This window comes from Anolis carolinensis, chromosome 6 (genome assembly GCF_035594765.1).
Source record: "Anolis carolinensis isolate JA03-04 chromosome 6, rAnoCar3.1.pri, whole genome shotgun sequence".
NCBI lineage: Eukaryota > Metazoa > Chordata > Lepidosauria > Squamata > Dactyloidae > Anolis > Anolis carolinensis.
This window is the reverse complement of record NC_085846.1, coordinates 61,588,368-61,611,532: the sequence shown is the minus strand read 5'-3', so window position 1 is coordinate 61,611,532 and position 23,165 is coordinate 61,588,368. Positions and strand designations below refer to the sequence as shown.

The 23,165-nt window shown below is 38.4% G+C and overlaps 1 protein-coding gene across 18 annotated transcripts in view; it reads left to right on the top strand.

Moving 5' to 3' along the window:
- Window positions 1–23,165, top strand: part of arpp21 (cAMP regulated phosphoprotein 21) — a 249,253-nt gene that overhangs the window by 127,211 nt on the left and 98,877 nt on the right. For 16 of the 18 annotated variants that reach the window (XR_010007196.1, XR_010007195.1, XM_062984203.1 and 13 more), the window contains 3 exons: window positions 10,539–10,576; window positions 13,445–13,498; window positions 18,950–19,182. Coding sequence is in view for 16 of the 18 variants with exons in the window: in XM_062984203.1 (XP_062840273.1) it covers window positions 10,539–10,576; window positions 13,445–13,498; window positions 18,950–19,182 (325 nt within the window). In the remaining 2 variants the exon portion in view is untranslated. The remainder of the gene's footprint in view (window positions 1–10,538; window positions 10,577–13,444; window positions 13,499–18,949; window positions 19,183–23,165) is intronic. The other 2 variants (XM_062984204.1, XM_062984207.1) reach the window with 1 other exon arrangement.

Genomic DNA, 23,165 nt, shown 5'->3' with positions numbered 1-23,165 from the left:
TCTTAGCTCACTCACTTTTGGAGCTTCGACCCACCCGCCCCCCGCTAACAGTATAGCAGTAGTGCGGTCGCTTAGATGGGCCGGGTAGGAATTTTTTCCCTCCCATGTTCTGGGAGGGTTTTTCGCCTACCCTATACTGTATGGAGTGGTAAATTGGGAGATGTGGTCATTTAATTAGGTGGTCAGCGGAATGCTTAGGGGAATCTCTTATTTTGGTATGCACCACAAGGCACCTCTGTTTTGGTGTTGGCCAGAGGCATGAATCCTCGCTTAGGGTTTGTACAGCCCCGGCGAGGGTGAACGATTATGGCCTTGGAATGGGAGACTTTGACCTCATTTGTTTCGGAGGCAAAACTCTCCAACACATTCCCCTTTAGGTCATCCAGGTTTAGATAGGCTGGGGACCTGGTGTTTCGCCCTAAATTCAGTCTTAATTGATGGTCGGGTATGACCACTGATATTGGCTTATGCCTTACCAAATTCTTAGATGGCTAAGGATTTTTGGCCCTAGTTCCAAATTAACCGTTAAATAGGTAACTATCAATAAAGTTGCCCAGTTTTAAACCCAAGTTTACTTGTCTTGTCTCGTTATTTCGGGGGGTTGGAGGGCAAATGGAGATGAGCACTAACCCCCAGAGTCAGACATGACTGGACTTAACGTCAGGGGAAACCTTTAATGCAAACCTTACAGATGCATTATGATTCTTTTAATTTTTGTAGCTATAAAGTATGCTATACAGTATTCCCTCCCTACTTTGCGGATTGCTTTTCGCTCCCTCACTGCTTCACGTTTTTTTTCTGAGCATGTGCAAAAGGTACCAGTTTCCCTTTTGCGCATGCGCCCTCCCTCTTGTTGGTGTCCAGCCGGGCAGTCTGGGCATATGCAAAAGGGAAACTGGCAAGCACCGGAGAGGAGACCGCCAAGAAGAAGCGCAGGAAGAAGGCTTGTGAAGGTGAAAAGCCATCTAACTACTAATATAATGTGTAAATATTAAAATAAATATAGTGCCCCTACTTCGTGGATTTTCACTTATTGCGGGTGGTCCTGGAATGTAACCCCCGCAGTAAGTGAGGGACACTGTATACATTTATAATATCTTAGCAAAATTTGTTTATTCACTTGCTAATATAAATCCAGAATGATGGTGATTTTTTCAACCTTTGATTTTGGATTTTCTTTTTGTTTTGATTGACAATGAGCAAGTTCTTTCATGGAGAATGCTAGAAAGAATAAACAATAATGCCTAAATTGCTATCAAACAAAGACTCAACAGTCTTCTCTGTTTTGCTGTTTGTAATTTATCTGTAGAATAAAAGGTAAAGGTTTCCCTTGACGTTAAGTCCAGTCATGTCTGACTCTGGGGGTTGGTGCTCATCTCCATTTCTAAGCTGAAGAGCCGGCATTGTCTGTAGACACCTCCAAGATCAGTGATAATGATTTTTCTCTGTAGCTACAGTTATGAATAAGCAGAGGTTTAACTAAAATCCTCTGTAAAGGTTTCCCCTGACGTTAAGTCCAGTCGTGTCCGACTCTGGGGGTTGGTGCTCATCTCCATTTCGAAGTTGAAGAGCCGGCATTGTCCGTAGACACATCCAAGATCATGTGGCCGGCATGACTGCATGGAACGCCGTTACCTTCCCGCCGGAGCGGTACCTATTGATCTACTCACATTGGCATGTTTTCGAACTGCTAGGTTGGCAGGAGCTGGAGCTAACAGCGGCTGCTCACGCCGCTCCCGGGGTTTGAACCTGGGACCTTTCGGTCTCCAGCTCAGTGTTTTAACGCACTATGCCAAAATAAATATTTTATATACATTTATTTACTTACCGGAGAATTGATATTTACTCGCCAGGGAATTGTTCCTTTAGATCAGGGGTCCCCAAACTTTTTAAGCAGAGGGCCGGTCCACAATCCTTCAGACTGTTGAGGGGCCGAATTATCATTTGGAAAAAAATACAAACAAATTCCTATGCATACTGCACATGTCTTATTTGTAGTTCAACAACAACAACGAAAGAACAATACAATATTTAAAAATGAAAACAATTTTAACCAACATAAACCTATTAGGATTTCAATGGAAAGTGTGGGCCTGCTACTGACCAATGAGATAGTCAAGTTAATTAGGATTGTTGTTGTTGTTGTGTGCCTTCAAGTCATGTTAGACTTTGGCCGAGCCTAAGTCTAAAATTAATTATTTATTTACTACATTTATATCCCACCATTCTCACCCCGAAGGGGACTCAGAGCAGCTTTATGTACATACAATATATTATATTATTAGCATAACACAATATTAGCATTATACATTACTACATTGAACTATACCACTATACTATTATATAATATGTAGTATATAACATATAATTAATATTATTATATGGTATTACTATTACTATTATATTATATAACATAAGATTATTATCAATATTATATGTATATACAATATATTATATTATTAAAACTGATATAAAAATATTATATTATAAAACTGAGGGCGGGGGCCAGGTAAATTACCTTGGAGGGCCGCATCCGGCCCCCGGGCCTTAGTTTGGGGACCCCTGCTTTAGATTTTTGTTCTGTATAGATTCTAAAGAAATGGCTGCATCTATGTAGAAATGTGTTCTCTTTTTCTACTTCTTTTTTAAAAAACATCCTGGGGAAATTTTTACATAAGGAAGCACAATCAAAATAATGATGTAAACACAGTGCCTGGAATCTAGGCTATTTTGGATGTATATGACTATTGTTGTGTGCCTTGAAATTGTTTCCAAATTGCAGCACCCCTGAAGCCCACCTAGCACATGTTGTTTTGGGCAGAATTTCTTCAGAGCAAAGTTGGCCTTGGCTTCCTCTGAGGCTGAAAAAAAGTGACTTGCCCAAAGTTTATCCAGACAGTTTCTGTGGCCAAGTGGGGATTTTAACTTTGGTCTTCAGAGTTTTATTCCAATGCCCAAACCATTACACCACACTAACTATACTAGTTAGAAAAGTTAACATTTCATGGATTCAAACATGCAGCCTCAACTCTAACTTGATATTAGAACGAAGTTTCATTAACCAGTTGAAACTTTGTCTGCAATACTATCCATGTTTGTAAGGAAGTTGAAATACATATCCATGCAAGAAATGTGGGGAATTTTTTTGCCATTCGATTTGAAATTTGATGTTTGGAATGAAAAAACAATGAACATAAGTAATACTATCATTGCAGCAACTATTGTTTTTATGCTGTACTATAGCCTCTGATTTGGCATGAGTGTAAGATGATGCTGTCAAGGAGAAAAGTGGCCAGACTGACAGCTATGTAAACATAGTGGCTTGGATTACATAACTGATGACGTGGGGATCAGTGATAAAGAACTGCAGAAGAACACATCAGATGTGCCCTTTTGTCAAAAGAGTTGACATTTTCATTTACTTAATTGTTTTAATACATCAATGCAATATTCTTGTTGTGTCTTCTTAAACAGCTTCAGAATTATCAGTTTCATTTTGACATTAATTAGGGAACAGTGTTCTTCAGCAAAATGTAGATTTTGCCACAAATTCAAATTAGGTGTAGCTTCAATATTTGACAAATCGTTTGAGCTCTAATTACAAATTGACTGTTCATTTAGTTGACAACCTAACAGCCTGCTCCAGCCTTGACAAGCTGTGATACACCAGGTGTGTTCATGTGAGTGATAACACTAGGCTATATTGAGGCACATCAGTATACGAAGATACCTTTATGCTGTGCTGATGTTACTGCAGTATTGAAGGCAAATCAATTGAACTGGGCATTAGAGTATGTAGTATCGTCATCTTGACTTTTCAAGAGGAAAAAAAAGCTTTTAAAAATGAAGCCAAAAATCTAGTTGCCTGGCAGACTATCTCATCTTTTTAGGTTAATTGTTAGTATGACACTGGACATAAAATCTTCTGCAGTCATTAAATGCATACTCTTCTTACCAATACACTATCATTGTGACATGTCATTTTATTATGTAACCTATTACTCCTCTGTAATGTTTTGAGAAATAGAATGATTTCTTTTTACTGTTCTCTTGTTAAAGGTCATTCAATAAAGATTGATGCAGCAAACACTCAGGCATGGTTAGATGCCACATCCCATGTTGTGATGATACAATGTAGGCTAGATTTCATCCTGGACCACTCTGTAAGCCACCAAGATAGAGTAATATCCCCTGATCTCATTGGCACTGAAAGTTCTACAAAAATTTTGTAATTATCTTTTATGTTGGGGACTTCATTCACCTTCCACATTCATATAGAGAAGAGGAAAATCAGCAAAGGACAATCGCACAACCTCTGAACCATGAGTGGGCAATTGCTATGTGTCTGAGGGCCAACTTTCTACTACTTAGGCATCTCTACACAGACTGCCAAAAAGGCAACAAACAAACCCAAATCATGTTTTTAGAAGGACATTTGTTTAAAAAGCTAAATAGTTTCTGGGAAATGGAAGCTGTAATCTGTCATAATAGTCATATAATATTGTTGCATAAGTTAGTATATCTTTAACATAGTCTCATTTCTTTTTATGAACCATTAAAAGTTTAAAATATGAATCTCACTGGCCAACACACATTTTGGTGCCTCAGATGTTAGACCTGTTTGTGGGTATATTTGACCTGCTAATTCCAAAAATGAAAACAGCTTTTCCCTATGACATCTAGGTTTTGAGATACAGAGAACATATGCCATATATCAGTTGTCACCTGCTCACCCATAAAGAATCATGATGACCATATCTAAGAAACTGGAACTAATGTGGTCCATCAGGTTTTCTGACTCAGCATCCCAAATAACCCCAGGAACAAACCTGAAAACCAATCTTGGGCTATGTTACTTTTAAAATTCCAATTACTTTTTTTAGGATTTTAAAAACACTTAAAATCATTCCTGGACAGTCATGACTCCAAATCTAGCCTATTATCTGAATGGACAAAACAAATTACCATCACCATCATATTAAACATTGATGCCCTCTTTTTCTCCCTATTACATAGCGACAGAAGAATTGATGGTGAAATTAAGCAGTTTACCTTGCAAACCGCAGTGTTTTTTCTGCAGATTATTTTTTTCAGTACTCTTTCTAGGCTTTTAAAATAGTTAATGAAGTCCCATTATTGTTTAGTTTTGAGGTCTTGATAATCAATGAGTATGTTACATATAAACCAAAGATATGAATTTGAGGGAAATAGAAAATTAGTATCAGAAGAAAGGGTTTGTCATAGAAGATGTATTTTAAGCATGTAGGGATTGTTCAGTTAGCCCTTAAACAAATTCATTTATGCATAAGTATATTCAGTGTTTTGCCCTACATTCCTTCACATTTGTGACTTGATGGCAAGTGAAAAAAATTTAAGGTAGCATTAGCAATCGCAGTGCTATGATAGCAAGAGCGTTAAGCAAATGGAGCATTGCATATAAAATAGCAAAGTGACTCTCAACAGGATAAAAGCTAACTTGCTTCCCCTAAAGCTTCTTGGCTTTTCCTTTCCCTTTCTTTAAAAAACAAGATTAAGATAATAAAAAGGTGTCTATATTCTGTACCATGGAGAGCAACATCAGCATTGAGAAATGGGTATTCCAGGAGATGTCATGGCCTTGTGCCAACTTCTGCAGCACAGAAGATAGACATGGCTATTACTGAGTATAATGATAAATACACACAGATATCTATACTAGACAATGTCGAAGAGATAAGCAAACACTATAAAGGTTCAAAACATAAAAGGGGGTATATATATTAGAGCATCATGCAAAGGCCACAGAAATAGTCAGGCCTCTCTGAGTACAGAGCTATCTTCTTTCTATGTCAAAAATATAAACAAATACTATAAAGGTTTAAAACATAAAATGCAATATGTAATTTACCTTGATCAATTGGTGGTACAAAATAAGACAAATGCAACCACATAGACTCCCAGCCATATGCCTATTAGAGCAAGAAAACCACAAAGAATGGTCATCATGGCTAAGCAGACTTGGCCACACTGTCAGTAAGTTAGGATTTGCCCCCCTCGAGCTAAAAATTTTTGGGGCTAAAGTGTGCTCAATTGTCTACCAAAGAGCCCTTGACATTGCTGCACAAAATGATCTTATGATCATAGCACAAGCTAGAGCCACTCCATACCTGGCTAAATTTAAATGAAATGTGGGCATGGAAACCTACCTCTTTTTTATTCTTCCACTATATATTAGAAAACTCTTTACCCGGGCTAGATTCGAGCAACTCGACATTAAGTCTAAGCTAGGTAGACATCAGAATATCCCCTATACGAAGAGAACCTGTGGGTGCCGTGAGGCATATGCAGAAGTGGAGGACTCAGAACACTTTTTCTTAAAATGCCCCTATTACAACAAGATTCGATCTTTCTATTTAGAGCCTCTGCTGGAGAACCATCCTCATCTAGAGAATAAGGAGAAATTGCACATCCTTCTACAGGGCTCAGATAAAAACTCTATTTTAAAACTGACCCTTTTTACGCAAAAAGCACTGGCCATCCACGAGAAGATGGAAGCGGAGAGCTGTGATATTAATGCCAATAACAAAATCCAAATTTAAAATTTGCTATGGACAAGCCACTAGTTTTACTTACCTTTGCCCCTGCTTAAACCTTACTTTAAGGGAATAATTAATTTTAATTTTAATCTTTTTATTCTGTATTTGCACAAATACCTAGGAGTAGGTTGGCAGGCTAGTAGGGCGGGATGCTTTGTATCTATACATGGTTTTACATGGTTTAACTGTATGTATGGGTAAGTGTGTATGTTTTGTATGTTTCACATGTTTTGATATGGTCAAAATTGACTAATCAATAAAGAGTTGTTGTTGTTAATATGTAATTTAGAGCATCATGTACATACAATATTCACCTGAGAGTTAACAACAATAATGAAAATAATAGTAAGTACAGTAGAGTCTCACTTATCCAAGCTAAACGGGCCGGCAGAAGCTTGGATAAGCGAATATCTTGGATAATAAGGAGGGATTAAGGAAAAGCCGATTAAACATCAAATTAGGTTATGATTTCACAAAGTAAGCACCAAAACATCATGTTATACAACAAATTTGACAGAAAAAGTAGTTCAATACACAGTAATGTTATATTGTAATTACTGTATTTACAAATTTAGCACCAAAATATCATGATATATTGAAAACATTGACTACAAAAATGGCTTGGATAATCCAGAGGCTTGGATAAGCGAGGCTTGGATAAGTGAGACTCTACTGTACAGTCAACTGTTGTAATATACAGTAGTATCTTCCAGACTGTAATGTTTAAAGGAAACTGTAATCATCAAGGCTTTGTGTGTGTGCAATTATGTGTAGGCATTGAATTGTTGCCAATTGTGTACACCGCCCTGAGTCCTTCAGGTGAGAAGGGCGGGATATAAATGTTTGAAATAAATAAATAAATAAATAAACCCGGGAACCAGTAGTAAATGGACTATTTCAATCTACAGCCAGCTACTTAGAAACAGCATTCTGTTCTCCTAGCTGGGGAGCTATAAACGGCTCATTTTGACCTACAACTACTCAGAATCAACATCCATGCATAGTTGTTCTCCAGACTTGGGATCTTACTCTTGATAAACTGAACTTACTTCCAATAGACTGTAATTTCAAGAGATATTGTATACACTTGATGTCATCAACACAGAAACTCAAAGAATCAAAAGAACTTTTGGTCAAGGTTTTTCTTCTAGAATAAGCTTTTCAATACCTGTGAAGTCTTAAAAGATATATTAAAAGGTAAAGGTTTTCCCTGATGTTAAGTCCAGTCATGTCTGACTCTGGGGGTTGGTGCTCATCTCCATTTCCAATCCGAAGAGCCGGCGCTGTCCGTAGACACCTCCAAGGTCATGTGGCCAGCATGCATGCATGGAGCGCCGCTATATAAAAGATATATTAACAAATATTATTTGCAAAGGTTGAATGTGTTTATACTATGTTGGTTGCCAAATCCAATTGCAGTCTTCAGAAACTGTTTAAATAGTGGAGACTAGTTGATATGTTTTGACTCTAGTCCACATTTAAGCCTTAATTATTACAGTTTCCTTTAAACATTACAGTCTGGAAAATACTAATGTGTATTACAACAGTTGACTGTACTTATTATTATTTTCATTATTGTTGTTAACTCTCAGGTGAATATTGTATATACATGATGCTCTAGATTACATATTGCATTTTATGTTTTGAACCTTTATAGTATTTGCTTATATTTTTGACATAGAAAGAAGATAGCTCTATACTCAGACAGGCCTGACTATTTCTGTGGCCTTTGCATGATGCTCTAATATACATACCTCCTTTTATGTTTTGAACCTTTATAGTGTTTGCTTATCTCTTCGACAATATTACTGAGTATACACAGAAGGCTGTAATGCTGATTATTACATGATAGCTTTCAAAATACTAAAAATGTAACAGATATTTCACACTTTCAATAGGGTATAATTCCCCACTGCTTAATTACTCTTATGCCTGACATAAACAGCATCAGTATTCATCAGCTATAGAGCCACCCCAAAAAAGCAACCTTGGTGTTATCTCACACACCTTTCACAATATCTCATAATTTCCACACAGAGTATGTAGCACAGAAAAAAGAACTAATGAATAAGTACAACTGACAAGATAACCTCTTTCGAAATAATTGCCTTCAAGGTTGGAGAACATTTTTTTTATTAATGAGTTGAATAAGTAGAGCTTTTGTGATTTATCTTATAAATAATATGGATTGTTTAATTAAATGGAGTAGGCTGCTTAAGATGACTAAACAATGAAATTGTTATACAAAGGAGAAAGATTACGTTGTTTTTCCACTGTGAACATCTTTTTTTTTCACTCTCTAACACAGGAATAGTGGAGGCACAGTCCTCCAGATGTTGTTCAATTGTAAGTCTTATTATCTATTACCATTGACTAAGCTGTAAAGGGCTGATGGGAGAATTATTCCCTTGACATCTGGAGGGCCATATGTTCCCTACCTCTGTACTAAACCATGTACCTTTTCCTAAAAAGTGCTGCTTTCATGGAAAACAAGCAATATCCAGAAATTACATCAACATTTCTACCATTGTACTTTACAAGCTACAGAAAATATTGCATGTAGTTTCTATTATCAATTTTAAAAAGCAAATGATTTTTTTAGCATGTCAGAACAACCTATGGGACATTGAATATTATTAAAATATCAGGTGGGATCATCATAGTTTAATTTAACTCAAGGTCATCTAAGCAGTGCCACCTACGTTTTTATAAATGCCTCAACCTGTATTCAGCTCACAATGGAGCACTAGAAAGTATTGCTGTTGCGTTCTCTGCTTTATCATTGGTCCTTCAGGATACCTTATATTTAAATGTATCACACCATTAGTGGGAATATACACAATAAATGGACTTTTGTAATACTGTAGATACAATGCCTGCTGATGCCATTCTACTACTGTGTAGGTCAACATTCCTGGAAGCACTGCACTAGATTACTTTGCTGCTTCTTTCTCTCTCTTACCTTTTTCTTAACTTCAATGTTCAGTTTAGTAGCAATTTTTTCTCTTTGTGAACATGACACAAAAAGGAAATTAAAAGCCAACTCCAATAATAATTGTTCATGGAATAATTAACACAGACCACTTACTCTACATAAGCAATGAATGACTGTTACAGTGGAATTTATTTTTCCTCTAACCATTTTTTTATCCTGAACAAAACCCTTCTCTCTATCATTCATTTTCTTACACTGAAATCTTTTAATTAAATCATGGAATATTTGTTTTCCTATCTTTTCATTTTCTTGCCTTCTATAATTTTCCAGGTTTGCATAGTTTTTTTCTATTTGTCATTTCTGATCCACTTCTTGTCAGAGGTAGTTAGTTCTATGCCTCACTGAAATTGATAAATGAGGTGCAACTGATTTGTGGCATTGATTTCAATTGAAATTAAGCAACACCAGTTTGATGAGTTGTCGAAGGCTTTCATGGCTGGAATCACTGGGTTGCTGTGAGTTTTTCAGGCTGTATGACCATGTTCCAGTAGCATTCTTTCCTGACATTTCACCTGTATCTGTGGCTGGCATCTTCAGAAACCTCTGAAGATGCAAGGAACAGATGCAGGTGAAATGCTAGGAGAGAATGCTACTGGAAAATGGTCATACAGCCTGAAAAACTCACAGCAATCCAACACAAGTTTGATTTGGGACTTTTGTTTTAAGCCAGTAGGCCTTGTAATTCCACACTATACAAACAAAGCACGCCTTTCTCTTTTTCTCTTAAATACAAATATCATAGGAATATGTCATTATTACTAAAAGAAGCTGCAGTAATATAGAATAACCATCCAAACTACATTTTCCATTTCCTTGTTAAGAACTTTCCCAACATGCCTTGCTTCAGTGATGCATGAATTGTAAGCTTGTAGCCTGAACATGGAAAGTGAATTCGTTTTCATTGGAGAACTGTAATTATTGAGTGTTGCCTAGAGCATTAAATCCATTTTGTTTTGTTTGTTTTTCAGTCAGTTTGCTCCCAAGAAAACCTTTTTGTGGACAACAGGTGAAAAGATGCATGTTATTATGTTTAACAACTGCAGTTTTATGTATACTCCTATTAGAGCAGTGGTTTTCAACTAGGGACCTTCTCAGTGTTTCAGACTCAGTCTCCCAAAAGTCTGAACTAGCATAATGAATTGTCAGGAATTCTGGGAACTGAAGTCCAAAATAACTGAAGAACCAAATACTGAGAACCACTGTATTTGAGTTATTTGTGATTGACATGAACCAATAGTATAAAACTTGAAAGAACAGGAGACTTAAGTCAGTACACCTACGGTGCAATAAGGGTCTTTGGATCATAATAAAATGTTGTTGTAATTGATAGTTTTTCTGTTTAAAGTTAAATGAAAGGTTATTAAAATACTGATTCACTGTGATGTGCTGTAACATGTAATTGGATAGGCTCCAATTAGTTGTATTACGTGTGATTAAAAAAACACACACCCTAGAGAAATGTATCTGTTCCTAAACATCTAAATGGATACCCCTTGCTTTCTGTAATGAGTTGGGGGAAACAATCCACTAAGGGCTCGTTCACACTACACCATTATAGAATTATGAATCCATATACATCACATGACAGCATCCTGTGGAAACCTGAGATTTGTCATTTAGAGATAAAGATTTAGACTTCTCAGCAAGAGAGCTGCTCTAGTGCCTCGCTAAATTACAAAGGGTAGGATTCTAGAGGATGCCTTTTTGATCGTTGAAATGGATCATCTGTTATACTATTGTAGTATAAAAGGACCCCAGTTGTTCAAATAAAGCTATGCTAAAAAATGAAGCTCTAAAAAAAGTATTTCAAAACACAGCTGCTCTAGTCTCTCCCACTTATTCTTAATGCTCCAAAATATGCTGTATACAATGTTCTTTCTGCATCTTATACCATGGTGGGATCACCTCTGTGAATATCCTGAATTGCAGAGGAACACAATTCTTTTCTCAATAAATGTTCTTTGCTACTGGAAAACATAATCATTTTTTCTATAATGTTATTACAATCAATAATGGGTATTTTAAATGTTAACTGAACTAAGACTTGGCAAACATGCTGGTATTCATGAAAATAAGTGTTTTAACATAGAATAAATAAAATGTCACCTGTCCCCAATTCTACCTAAATTCTTGCATCTATTCCAAACTCTCCCATTTAGTATTCCTCCTAAAATAACTAAAAAATGGGATAATTCATTAAAAAATGGATAATTGCCTCTAGCAAAAATAGAATTTCAAATTCAATATTCTTCAGTCCACAGGAAAATGGAGACAGGATCACCTTGCCTCCAAAACTATTTCGAAGCTTGCCAATTGGCCAGGCTACTCGAACTGGACATTGGCGAGCCCAAAAGGTGGGCTAGATTAGAGAAATTAACAAATGGATGGGAATATGGATCATGTTTTATGGGGAAAATAGGAAAAAGAGAATTAAAAAAACTTAAAAGGGGGTCCTCTGACCTCAACAATGACATGCTGGGGAAAATGACAAGATAAACTTCCAATAAATAAAATAGATATGTTCCCAATAGGTTCCATAGAGAATAGAAATCCCCAGTTATACCGGAACATGTTAAAGAAATTGAAACAACACGGCATAACAAAGATCCAGGACATACTGAAACCCGATGGAACAGTAATGCAATGGGAGGAGCTAAAAGATAAGTGCGGTCATGGAAATTGGTTATTATGGAGAGGGTTATCTAAAAAGTTAACAGAATGGAAGAGCAAGGAAATCCCAGAGACAGATCTTGATAAAATAATAAAATGGAAAGTAGATAAAGATAAAGGAACCATAGGATGCATTTACAAAATAATCACAGGAAAACTATACAATATAAAAAATACCTTGACAGAAATCTGGAAGGAGGAACTAAGTTGTAATGAGAGAGAAATAGAAAATTGGATAAATTAAATTAATAAAATAAAACATTTAAAGATAAAGGAAATGCAACGTAAAATCCACACAAAATGGTATAGAACGCCTGTGCAACTAGCCCATATAACCAGAACCTCCCCAAAACAATGTTGGCACAACTGCGGGAAAACCGGAACATACACCCACATGTGGTGGGATTGCGAAAAAATTCAAAAGTTCCACAAAACAATTAAGAAAGAAATGGAGGAACTATTAGGAATAAAAATAGATTGGAACAAGAGACAATTTTTCCTCCAGAAAATTGAAGGTGAAGGGGGAACTAAAAAATGGGAACAATTAATAAATTCTATGTTAGATGCAATTAAAGCCACAGTCGCCTTAGGCTGGAAGGACCAAAAGAAATGGGACATTAAAACATGATATAAATATTTAGCAACTACCTCCTCCAAGACTACATTAGTGAAAAGAAGAGTTACTATAGAAAAGGCCAAATCAGAAAGACATGGGAGGTAAAATGGAAAGACTTAATTTACAGAATAAAGGGGAAAGACAAATATAAGGAATTAAACAAGATTATCCTCATGATCGAACAATTGTAATAAATATAGAAAATTTGTAAACTGTTCCTGTGGAGGAGAGGGAGGAAGAAAAATGAAGAATGTAAACATGTGTTACCGATGGAAAATGTTCTGAACGTTTGTATAATTTTACGTAGCACTATTTACAATAAAAAAACTTTAAAAAAAACTTCTGAAAATGAAAAAAACCCAAAAAAACCCCTGTCCCCAATTCAAATTAAAAATACGTCATTATAGACCGGAACTTTATTTGTGGTCATTACATAAAGGATAGCCTGTCTTTTCCTGAAGAATCTCTGCTTTAGTGAAACGAAAGGTGGTGGAATAATAGTTAAAATAGTTTAAGAATCGAGTTATATTTTTAAAAATTAATGACTCTCTTTTCTCATTTGTTTACTCCCTTTTATGTTTTCACCAGGTTTTTGGAAGATAACATATGCAGTGAAACTATTAAAAAAAGACAGCTCTTCAGGTATGGAAACTCTATGTTATATTGCATTTACTGTCATCAGACTATGAGGTGTGACATCATGATCGGTATTTAATTATACATTTATTTACACTTGAGGCCCTTGTCTAGTTACTTGGTGTGTTTCCTAGTCTTAGCCTTTTGATTTCTTAATGACAGCCTTCATTTTCATTGAAAAGGATAGAAAATCCTTTGACATTTTCAGTGTCTTCATCATCCACTTTAAAGTTATGTAAATCTTCTGTGCCCATTAATACCCAGATGTTACCTTGGTTTTCCACTTTTATGGCCTAAAAAATTGATAAGTTTCTATCTTTCTTCATTTTTTGATCCTATGTCTGATTGTTTTATTAGTAGGCTCATGTAGTTTGACTGGAGGGCAATCTGATATTGGCATCCGAATTTCGTTTGGCACCCAGATTTATTTATTTATTTATTTACAACATTTTGACCCCGCCTTTCTCACCCGAGGGGACTCAAAGCGGCTTACAACAACTGGCAAAATTCAATGCCCCAACAAAATCAATAAAAATCAGAAATACATTTAAACAATTAACAATAATTAATAAAAACACATTATACAAGCTTAAAAACATATAGTTACTTAATTCCATTCTTCCAAAGACCTTGCATGTAGATCTGTTTTTCAGGAGCTTCCCAAAAATCAGATAATGAAGAGAGTTCCAACTTGTCTCTTTGCATCAGCTGACGGCCCCTCCCCTATATATATGTATGTTATTACATGCTATTCTAATTATATGTGTGTGTGTGTATATATATATATATATATATATATATATATATATATATATAATGTATAATAATTATAACATATTGTATATATATAATATTCATAATATTATATTGTAATACAATATAATAATATTAATTATATATTATATTTTACATGTAATATTACTAATAATCTTACAATATATTGATATAGTACAATATAGTAATTTATTGCCAGTATTGTACTATGCTAATAATATAATATTGTATGTAAATTTAATTTGTAAGCCGCTCTGAGTCCCCTTCGGGGTGAGAAGGGTGGCATATAAATGTAGCAAATAAATAAGTAAATAATAATAATAATAATAATAATAATAATAATAATAATAATAATAATAATAAAACTTTATTTATATACTGCCCTATCTCCCGGATGGGACTCAGGGCGGTTTGCAATCATAAAAACAACACAAACATTACATAACAAACATAATAACACATTATTAAGCAAAGTAAAAATACAATTATAGAAATAAATAACATTATAAATGAATGAATAAATAAATAAATAAATAAAATATCTGTTTTCAACCAGGCAGCTGAAAGATCCGGGAAGATCCAGGCAATTGGCGGCAGTGGAAAACTTACAAGGCTTCCCTTTCCATTCCTGGGATCTTTTTCCTTCTTTATTTCAAGGGAGTCTGGCTTTGAGCCACGAAGTTAAGAAAGCAACATTCCTGGGACCCTTTCTTTCTTGGCTTTTAAGGGAGTCTGGGTTTCAGCATTTGGGTTTAGGAATCCCAAGTCTGTAAGAATTAGGGAGTACAGGGCCCATGAAAAGTTCTCATGGGAAAACTAATGATTATCTAGTTTGTGAGCGAGTCTTTGACTTCCTCTCAATCCTTGTTTTCTACTTCTGTCTTGGGTAACAAAATCTCTCCGATTAAAACTTTCATTCTTCCCCAAGTCCAAGTCTGTACCATCTGGTGTAGTTGATGCTGGAGAGAATTCGGAATGTTTGGCAATTAGCGTATCCGGCACCTGCAAGGCCATGGGTCCTGAATTCTGAGCAGGAATGTCTACGAATTCCGCCTCCTCATCTGTTTCTGACTCCAACTTTCGATGAAACCTGGGCCATGATGGCTGAGCCACAACATTATCAGACACAGTCTTCTCTGCATCTTCTCTCCGTTTTCAGGTGCTGGCAAAACAGAGTCCCAGAGAAGACATTCCACAATGCATGCAATTCTTGTTGCCAGCACCTGAAAATGCACTCTGTTTTTAAGAGTTGGGTATTAGCCAATCCCTAACTGTAGAAAACAGGGCGGAAGCAGGGAAAGCATAACAAATGATGGAAAATGACATGGAATGACCACACATCTCAGAAGATGTGGAAAGTTGGTAAGGAACCAAAGAGGATGGTTTCCTCCGCTTTCTCTCGCTTCCTCCCTGCTGGTCTGATGAGGTCCTAAATCATTAAAAATAAAAAATATTAAAATTATACACACCATTCTCACATGGAAATGTTCCTATTATATTCATTCTGCAGTTTCACACTTTTTTCTGCTTCTGATCATATTAGTAGAGGAATTATTTCTTTTTAGCTTGAGTCCAGTTGTGACATTAGACACAGAGGCTCTCCTTAGTTGGTTCAGTGTCTTCTGGCTGGGAATTGCATCTTTGCTTGCTTCATTTTGATTGTGCCATAATCGGATTTTCAAGATTAAAGAAGTAAAACCAGGCTTACTCTTGCTTCTCTCTTCACAGTACTAACAAAAGTTAGCTAAAGTGATATTGCAGTTTTCTCTGAGAGCCCATGCCAGTGTCATCTCACAATACTGCTGCTGCCCTACTTGAGGTTCTCTGATACCTTCCAAATATCTGTTCTCTTCTGCTGATGTAGCCTTTACTCCCTGAAAAAGATGGAAACCTCTTAATCTGGTGCTCCTATGTGGAGTTTTCCACTTCCTTCTTGACCATGTTGAGAGTTTCCTGACAATATTGCTCTTGGCTTCCCTATATACACACACACACATACAGTAGAGTCTCACTTATCCAACATAAACGGGCCAACAGAATGTTGGATAAGTAAAAATTTTGGATAATAAGGAGCGATTAAGGAAAAGCCTATTAAATGTCAAATAAAATTATGATTTTACAAATTAAGCTCCAAAACATCGCAATGTATTGAAAACATTGATTACAAAAACATTGACTGCTAAGAGACAGACTGCGTTGGATGATCCAGAATGTTGGATAAGAAAATGTTGGATAAGTGAGACTCTCTCTCTCTCTCTCTCTCTCTATATATATATATATATACAGTATACACACACACACACATGTATATATATACAGTAGAGTCTCACTTATCCAAGCTAAACGGGCCGGCAGAAGCTTGGATAAGCAAATATCTTGGATAATAAGGAGAGATTAAGGAAAAGCCTATTCAACATCCAATTAGGTTATGATTTTACAAATTAAGCACCATGTTTTACAACAAATTTGACAGAAAAAGCAGTTTAATACGGAGTAATGTTATGTTGTAATTACTGTATTTATGAATTTAGCACCAAAATATCACGATATATTGAAAACATTGATGACAAAAATGGCTTGGATTATCCAGAAACTTGGATAAGCGAGGCTTGGATAAGTGACACTCTACTGTATATATAATCAAACCAGAAAGTATCTTCCCATATGTTGGTGGTATATCTCTCCCCTCTCTTTGAGCAGAACCTATGATAGCAGTGGGTTTACATCTTTGAAAGTCAAACCAAGCCATTTGTAACAGTCTGTAGTAGTGATGGGAAACCCCTTATGCTTACAAGATGTCTTTGTATCCCTTCTGGATGAAGAATATCTGGATATAGGTTATTTGAACTGAAATTCTGGATTATTATTTTGTCAAATACACATACAGTAGAGTCTCACTTATCCAACATTCTGGATTATCCAACGCATTTTTGTAGTCAATGTTTTCAATACATCATGATATTTTGGTGCTAAATTCATAAATACAGTAATTACTACATAGCATTACTGCGTATTGAGCTACTTTTTCTGTCAAATATGTGATATAACATGATGTTTTGGTGCTTAATTTGTAAAATCTTAACCTAATTTGATGTTTAATAGGCTTTTCTTTAATCCCTCCTTATTATCCAACATATTCGCTTATCCAACATTCTGCCGGCCCATTTATGTTGGATAAGTGAGACTGTACTGTATATGTTTTTTCCAGTTTGAGATGTAATCTTTGCTAGCATTTTTCATAATTCTAAGAAGTTGTTGCCATTAGGCTTTGTAGAAAGAAAAGGCCAGGTAATTATTTGAGAAGTGGATAAATATGCAGGTAGTCGACAGGAGCAAAAGAGAAGGGCAGACGGAAGTTCAGTGAGAAGGGATAATTATAGCAAGGCAGAATTAAGAGGTTTAAGGTTACAATAAAACCTTGTGTGCTGGGATATAGAGGATGAGTGGGCCAGTGAAAACATCTGCAGTGTTAAGATGATGCATGAAAAGCCTTCAGACTCCCCAAAACATTTTCAATTGTTCCCAGGCAAAAAGGACAATATTTTAAGTGTGAATATTTTATATGACTGGGTTTTGTTTTTAAAAGGCAATAGAAATATGTCACTGAAGCACACGAGGGTGTGTGTGCTTTCCCCCCATTCTTCATTGCAGTGGAAGCTGCCTTTTCCTTCTGTAGGATAAGTGGAGGGAGAATGCCAGTTTCATTGGGATCAACATATAAAGGAAAGGGTTAAACTCCATTGTTACAGGCCAGAAATCTTGTTCCTTGCCCCTCATAGCTCCCATGAATACCCAATTGTAGAAGAGCATCATGTTTATGGGGCGAAATCTAATGAAAATGAAATTAATTGATTAATGAATATCTCCTTATGACAATTGCTTTTATTTTAGAAACAACAGCAACACACCCAAGGTATAATAAATGCATTCTAAGATGGGCACTTTGGGACCAAATCAGAAAGTACACTGCAGTTATTCTTTGTAGCTGAATCTTACATCCCACTGTTTCAGATCACATTACCATATCATCAGTCCTTTTGCTTCATCTGCAGAGGCTTAATTGGTGACATAACATTCAATGCACTAGTGAATCTTTTTCTTACTGGCTGTGTTTTTTAGCTGACTATACACAAAATTTGAATTAAAAATATAAGGTTCTTTTATTAAGGATGATGTCATTTAAAGATTTCAAGACAGATCTATTTACATGGAGAGAGGTATATGGTACATCTTATTTTTAAAAATATGCACAATGGTACATCTTTTTACATGATTTATTTCTTGGTTGTAAACATTGTGATCCGTGAACAGCATTGTTCAATCCTATAGGCAGTGAAGAAACAACTCTTTATTTAAATATCGAGCAGTTTTATGCTGTCACTTTCCTGAATGTCATTTCAGTGAAGGAACTGCACTGAAATCCGTATTAAAATTAAACATGCCTTCATAACTATTAGAAAAAAATTATCTGTGACCCACTGCGCTGAACAAATGGGTCAGCTAGCCAGTAGATTAATAAAGTATCCTGGGTTTTGGTGTTGTATGGCTTGAATTCTTTCTCACATTATAGAAACATGGATTGTTCTCATTTATGTTTGCTGCAACATAATCAAGCACAAATTTTGTTTATTTTATGTTTGATTTTCCATGTCTTTTTTGCTCTTTTGTTTTCTGGTGCTGTAGAGGTAACAGAGATAGCACTGGAAAGACATCTGGCAGCCGACAAAGCAGTACAGATAATGAATTGAAATGGCCAGACCACCAAAGGCCTTGGAGTAGCACAGATTCTGACAGTTCCAATCGCAATCTGAAGCCAGCCATAACAAAGACAGCAAGTTTTGGTGGAATAACGGTTCTGACAAGAGGTGACAGCTCATCAAGTAACAGGAGTACCGGCAAACTGTCTAAAACAGGTAGCTAGTACTGTATTGGGTTTGTCAAATATTTGTCTATAAGGCATGAATTTTCTTGAATCTGGCAATGGATTATACATAGCTTTCTGAAGTTCTTTACTAATGTGGTGGGATTTAAAAGACAGTCCATTTAATTGGCTGTGTGTATGATATGTGCAAGAACATTGTCTTGCTTTTAAATGAATCATATTTGTTCTTTGTGGTTTCTGTGAAATTGCATATATTGTACTTTCCTGCCCCTGTGCAGCAAGTCTCAGAATCTTCTGGAAGGCTCCTTAGCTTTAAGGCTATAGCCCCACCCACACTCCCCAGATGATATATAGCCAGTGTCCTGATTCAGCCCCCATGGCAGTTCCAGCAGTATCACAGCAGTATCACGTATAGACAACATATACAAGGTGGACTTGGCTGTGGTGAGTTGGTTAGGGAAGCAACCCAAACCAAACTTGGTTGTGGTAGATGTCAGTCAGCCATGAAGAGCACGGAGAACCCATGTTAACCTGTTGGAAAAGGAAGGTCACAAAATAAACTCAATTGACAGGAAGGTGCATTTCTCAGTGGCCCCTGTGGTGCGATTTGCCCATTATGCAGCTTAAATGAGGGCTTATCGGCACTTCCTATGGGATAAAAAAGCACACTACATTGACCAACTTCCAGAGGACCATCAACACATGGCCAGAGTTTTCCAGCAAGAAGCTGTAATGTACAGAAGGGGATGGCAAAAATATGGCCAATACCTCAGAGAAATTATTTGCCTTGGCCATTGCCATTTGGCTCCATAGCTCCACGCTGTCTGAGGAGGGCAAGGCTATTGCTGAAGATCTCCCCAAGCATAGCTAAGGTCCCTTTAATCCAGAGACGGACACACAACTTAAGAACACTCAGGAGATGCATCAGACAGTGCATAAGTTTGGTTTTCCTCCACAATACACAATACACCATGGACTAGGTGTCGGGAAATGCCCACCCTCAGGTCTGAAGGGGCTCGGTGACCTGAGGGGAGGGGTTTCGACAGGGAAGGTGTCAAACAGAGAGCCTACCGGTGTCCCGTTGGTAGTCAATGTTACTCTGATGGTGCTGTCCCTTTCCCCAGTATACATAGGGGCCACACTGGACTCTGGGGCCTCTAATAACTTTATGGACATTGCTTTTGCTTAAGAGCACCAGTTCTCATTGGAGTTGCTTCCTGAACCTCGTCCTGTGGAGACCATCAACGGACGGCTCCTGTGTTTGGGACCAGTCACATATCAGACGACACTGGTACAGATGAAGGTCCAAGGACACCTTGAGACCCTGCAGTTTTACATCGCAGTCATCCTGAATTTCCCGGTCTTGCTGGGAATGCCTTGGCTGTGGAAGCACGACCCGCATATCTCCTGGCGACGTCATGAGGTCATCTTTGCATCAGACTACTGCCAGGATCATTGCTGGCCAGAGCACATCTTGGCGGTAAGTGTGTCTGCTTCCAATCCGGCGGAAGTGACTTTGCCCACCAAATACAGGGATTATGCCGATGTGTTTGACAAAAAGGAAGCAGACCAGTTGCCGCCACATCGGAAGTTCGATTGCCCCATCAACCTGGTCCCGGGAGCCTCCATTCCGGCTGGGAGGCTCTATGCACTCTCTGAACCAGAGCTGGCAGAACTCCGAGATTTCTTGGAGAAGAATTTAAGACAGGGTTTTATCCAAACCTTCACTTCTCTTGCTGGTGCTCCGGTACTTTTTGTTCGGAAGAAGTCTGGAGAGCTGAGACTTTGTAATGATTATAACGCATTGAATAAGATCACAATTTGGAACCGCTACCCTTTGCCCCTCATTCTGGAGTCATTGGAACGGCTCCGGAGGGCTCGGATTTTTACCAAATTAGATCTGTGCGGGGCCTACAGTATGGTGTGGATCCAAGCTGGAGATGAATGGAAGACGGCTTTCCAAATGCGTTATGGGCATTACGAGTATCGCGTGATGCCTTTTGGTGTCTGCAGTGCGTCAGCGGTGTTTCAGCGCTTCGTCAATTATGTCTTCCGAGGCTATTTGGATCGCTTTGTGATCATCTATCTGGATGACTTTCTCATCTACTCTCAGAACCAGAAAGCTCATGATGTCCATGTCCGTGCAGTTCTCCAGCGGCTCTGGGAACACCAACTCTATGCCAAACTTGAGAAGTGTGCCTTCAACTTATCCTCAGTGGACTTCCTGGGCTATCATATTTCGCTAGAAGGGATTCGGATGGACGCTGCCAAAGTAGAAGCTGCCGTGTCTTGGCAGCCCCCACGGTGCCATAAGGATGTACAGCATAGATGCTTCATTGACAACTATGCCACCTTGGCAGCACCAATTACTCAGCTGTTATGAGGCAAGGGGTCATTTCATTGGACAGAGGCTCAAGGACTGCTTCACCTCGGAGCCCATTCTGCAGCACCCAGACCCACACACGCCTTTTATCGTTGAGGCAGATGCGTCCAATGTGGCTATCGGGGCTGTACTTTTGCAACCTGCAGCATCTGCTCCCTTGTGCATTCTACTCCCGTCAGTTGACTCCTGCGGAAGTCAACTATACCATCTGGGAGAAGAAGTTGCCGGCCATCAAAGTCGCGTTTGAGACCTAGCGCCATCATCTGGAAGGGGCGGTGCATCCAGTGCAGGTTCACACTGATCACAGGAATCTGGAATATCTGCAGACTGCAAGGAAGCTGACCCAGCGGCAGCAACGCTGGGCACTTTTCTTTTCCAAGATCAATTTCCAGCTGTCCTATGTTCCTGGAACCCGGAACCAGCAGGCCCTTTCACGGAAGTCAGAGTTTGCTGTTGATCCGGCAGCCACGGTTCCATCAACAATCCTTCACCCTGAGCACTTTGGAGCAGCAACTAATCTTGTTTATGGATCAGATCCGGGAGGCCCAGGATAGGGATCAGTTTGCCCAGCAGCAGCTAACAGACGCCTGACAGTCTGCCATATCGAGTCCAGGATGGTCTTGTGTAAAGGGGAGACCAGCTGTATGTTCCTGTTGGGTCCGGTAGGGAGCAGGTCCTGCGACAATGTAATGACATCCGGACAGCAGGACATTTCGGTGTCCATAAGACTTTGCATCTGGTGACCCGGGATTTCTGGTGGCCTCGTGTTGGAGCAGATGTGGCCCGTTACATGAATTCCTGCCCTGTTTGCTGCCGGGCAAAGAACCAGACTGGGAGGCCCGTGGGCTTGCTGCAACCCTTACCTACGCCCTCAGGACCTTGGAAGGTGATTTCTATGGACTTTATCACAGACCTGCCCCAATCAAGTGGAAACGCTGCCATTTTTGTGGTGGTGGATTTGTTCTCCAAGATGGCACATTTTGTTCCGTGTGCCGGAGTGCCTACAGCCAAAGAGACAGCCCGCCTATTCATCCACCATATCTTCCAACTCCATGGACCGATCGCGGTTCCCAGTTTACAGTGCGTTTCTAGAAGAGCTTGCTGCAGCAGCTGGACCTCGAACCTTGCCTGTCTTTGGCATACCATGCGCAGTCTGACGGTCAGACTGAGCGAACCAATGCCACCCTTGAACAGTACCTCCGTTGTTACAGCAACTACCAACAGGATAACTGGGTAGCCCTTCTTTTGTCAGCAGAGTTTGCTTACAATAATTCGCTCCATGCCTCCATTCAGCAGACGCCCTTCTTCACCAACCTGGGTTACCATCCTCGGGCGTTCCCAGCGGTGGGCTCTTCCTCAGCAGTGCCTGCTGTGGACCAGTGGCTGCAGGAGTTGACAGCTGTGCAGGATCTCCTTTGACAGCAGTTGGATAAGGCAAAGCAGGATTATAAGGCCGCAGCGGATGCCAAGAGACAACCAGGGCCAGACTTGAAGGTGGGAAGATTGGGTGTGGCTTTCCACGCGACACTTATCTCAAAGACAACTCTGCTGGAAGCTGGCATCTAGATTCATTGGCCCCTACACTATTTTGGTGTGTATCAACCCTGTGACATACCGATTGGACTTACCCCGTA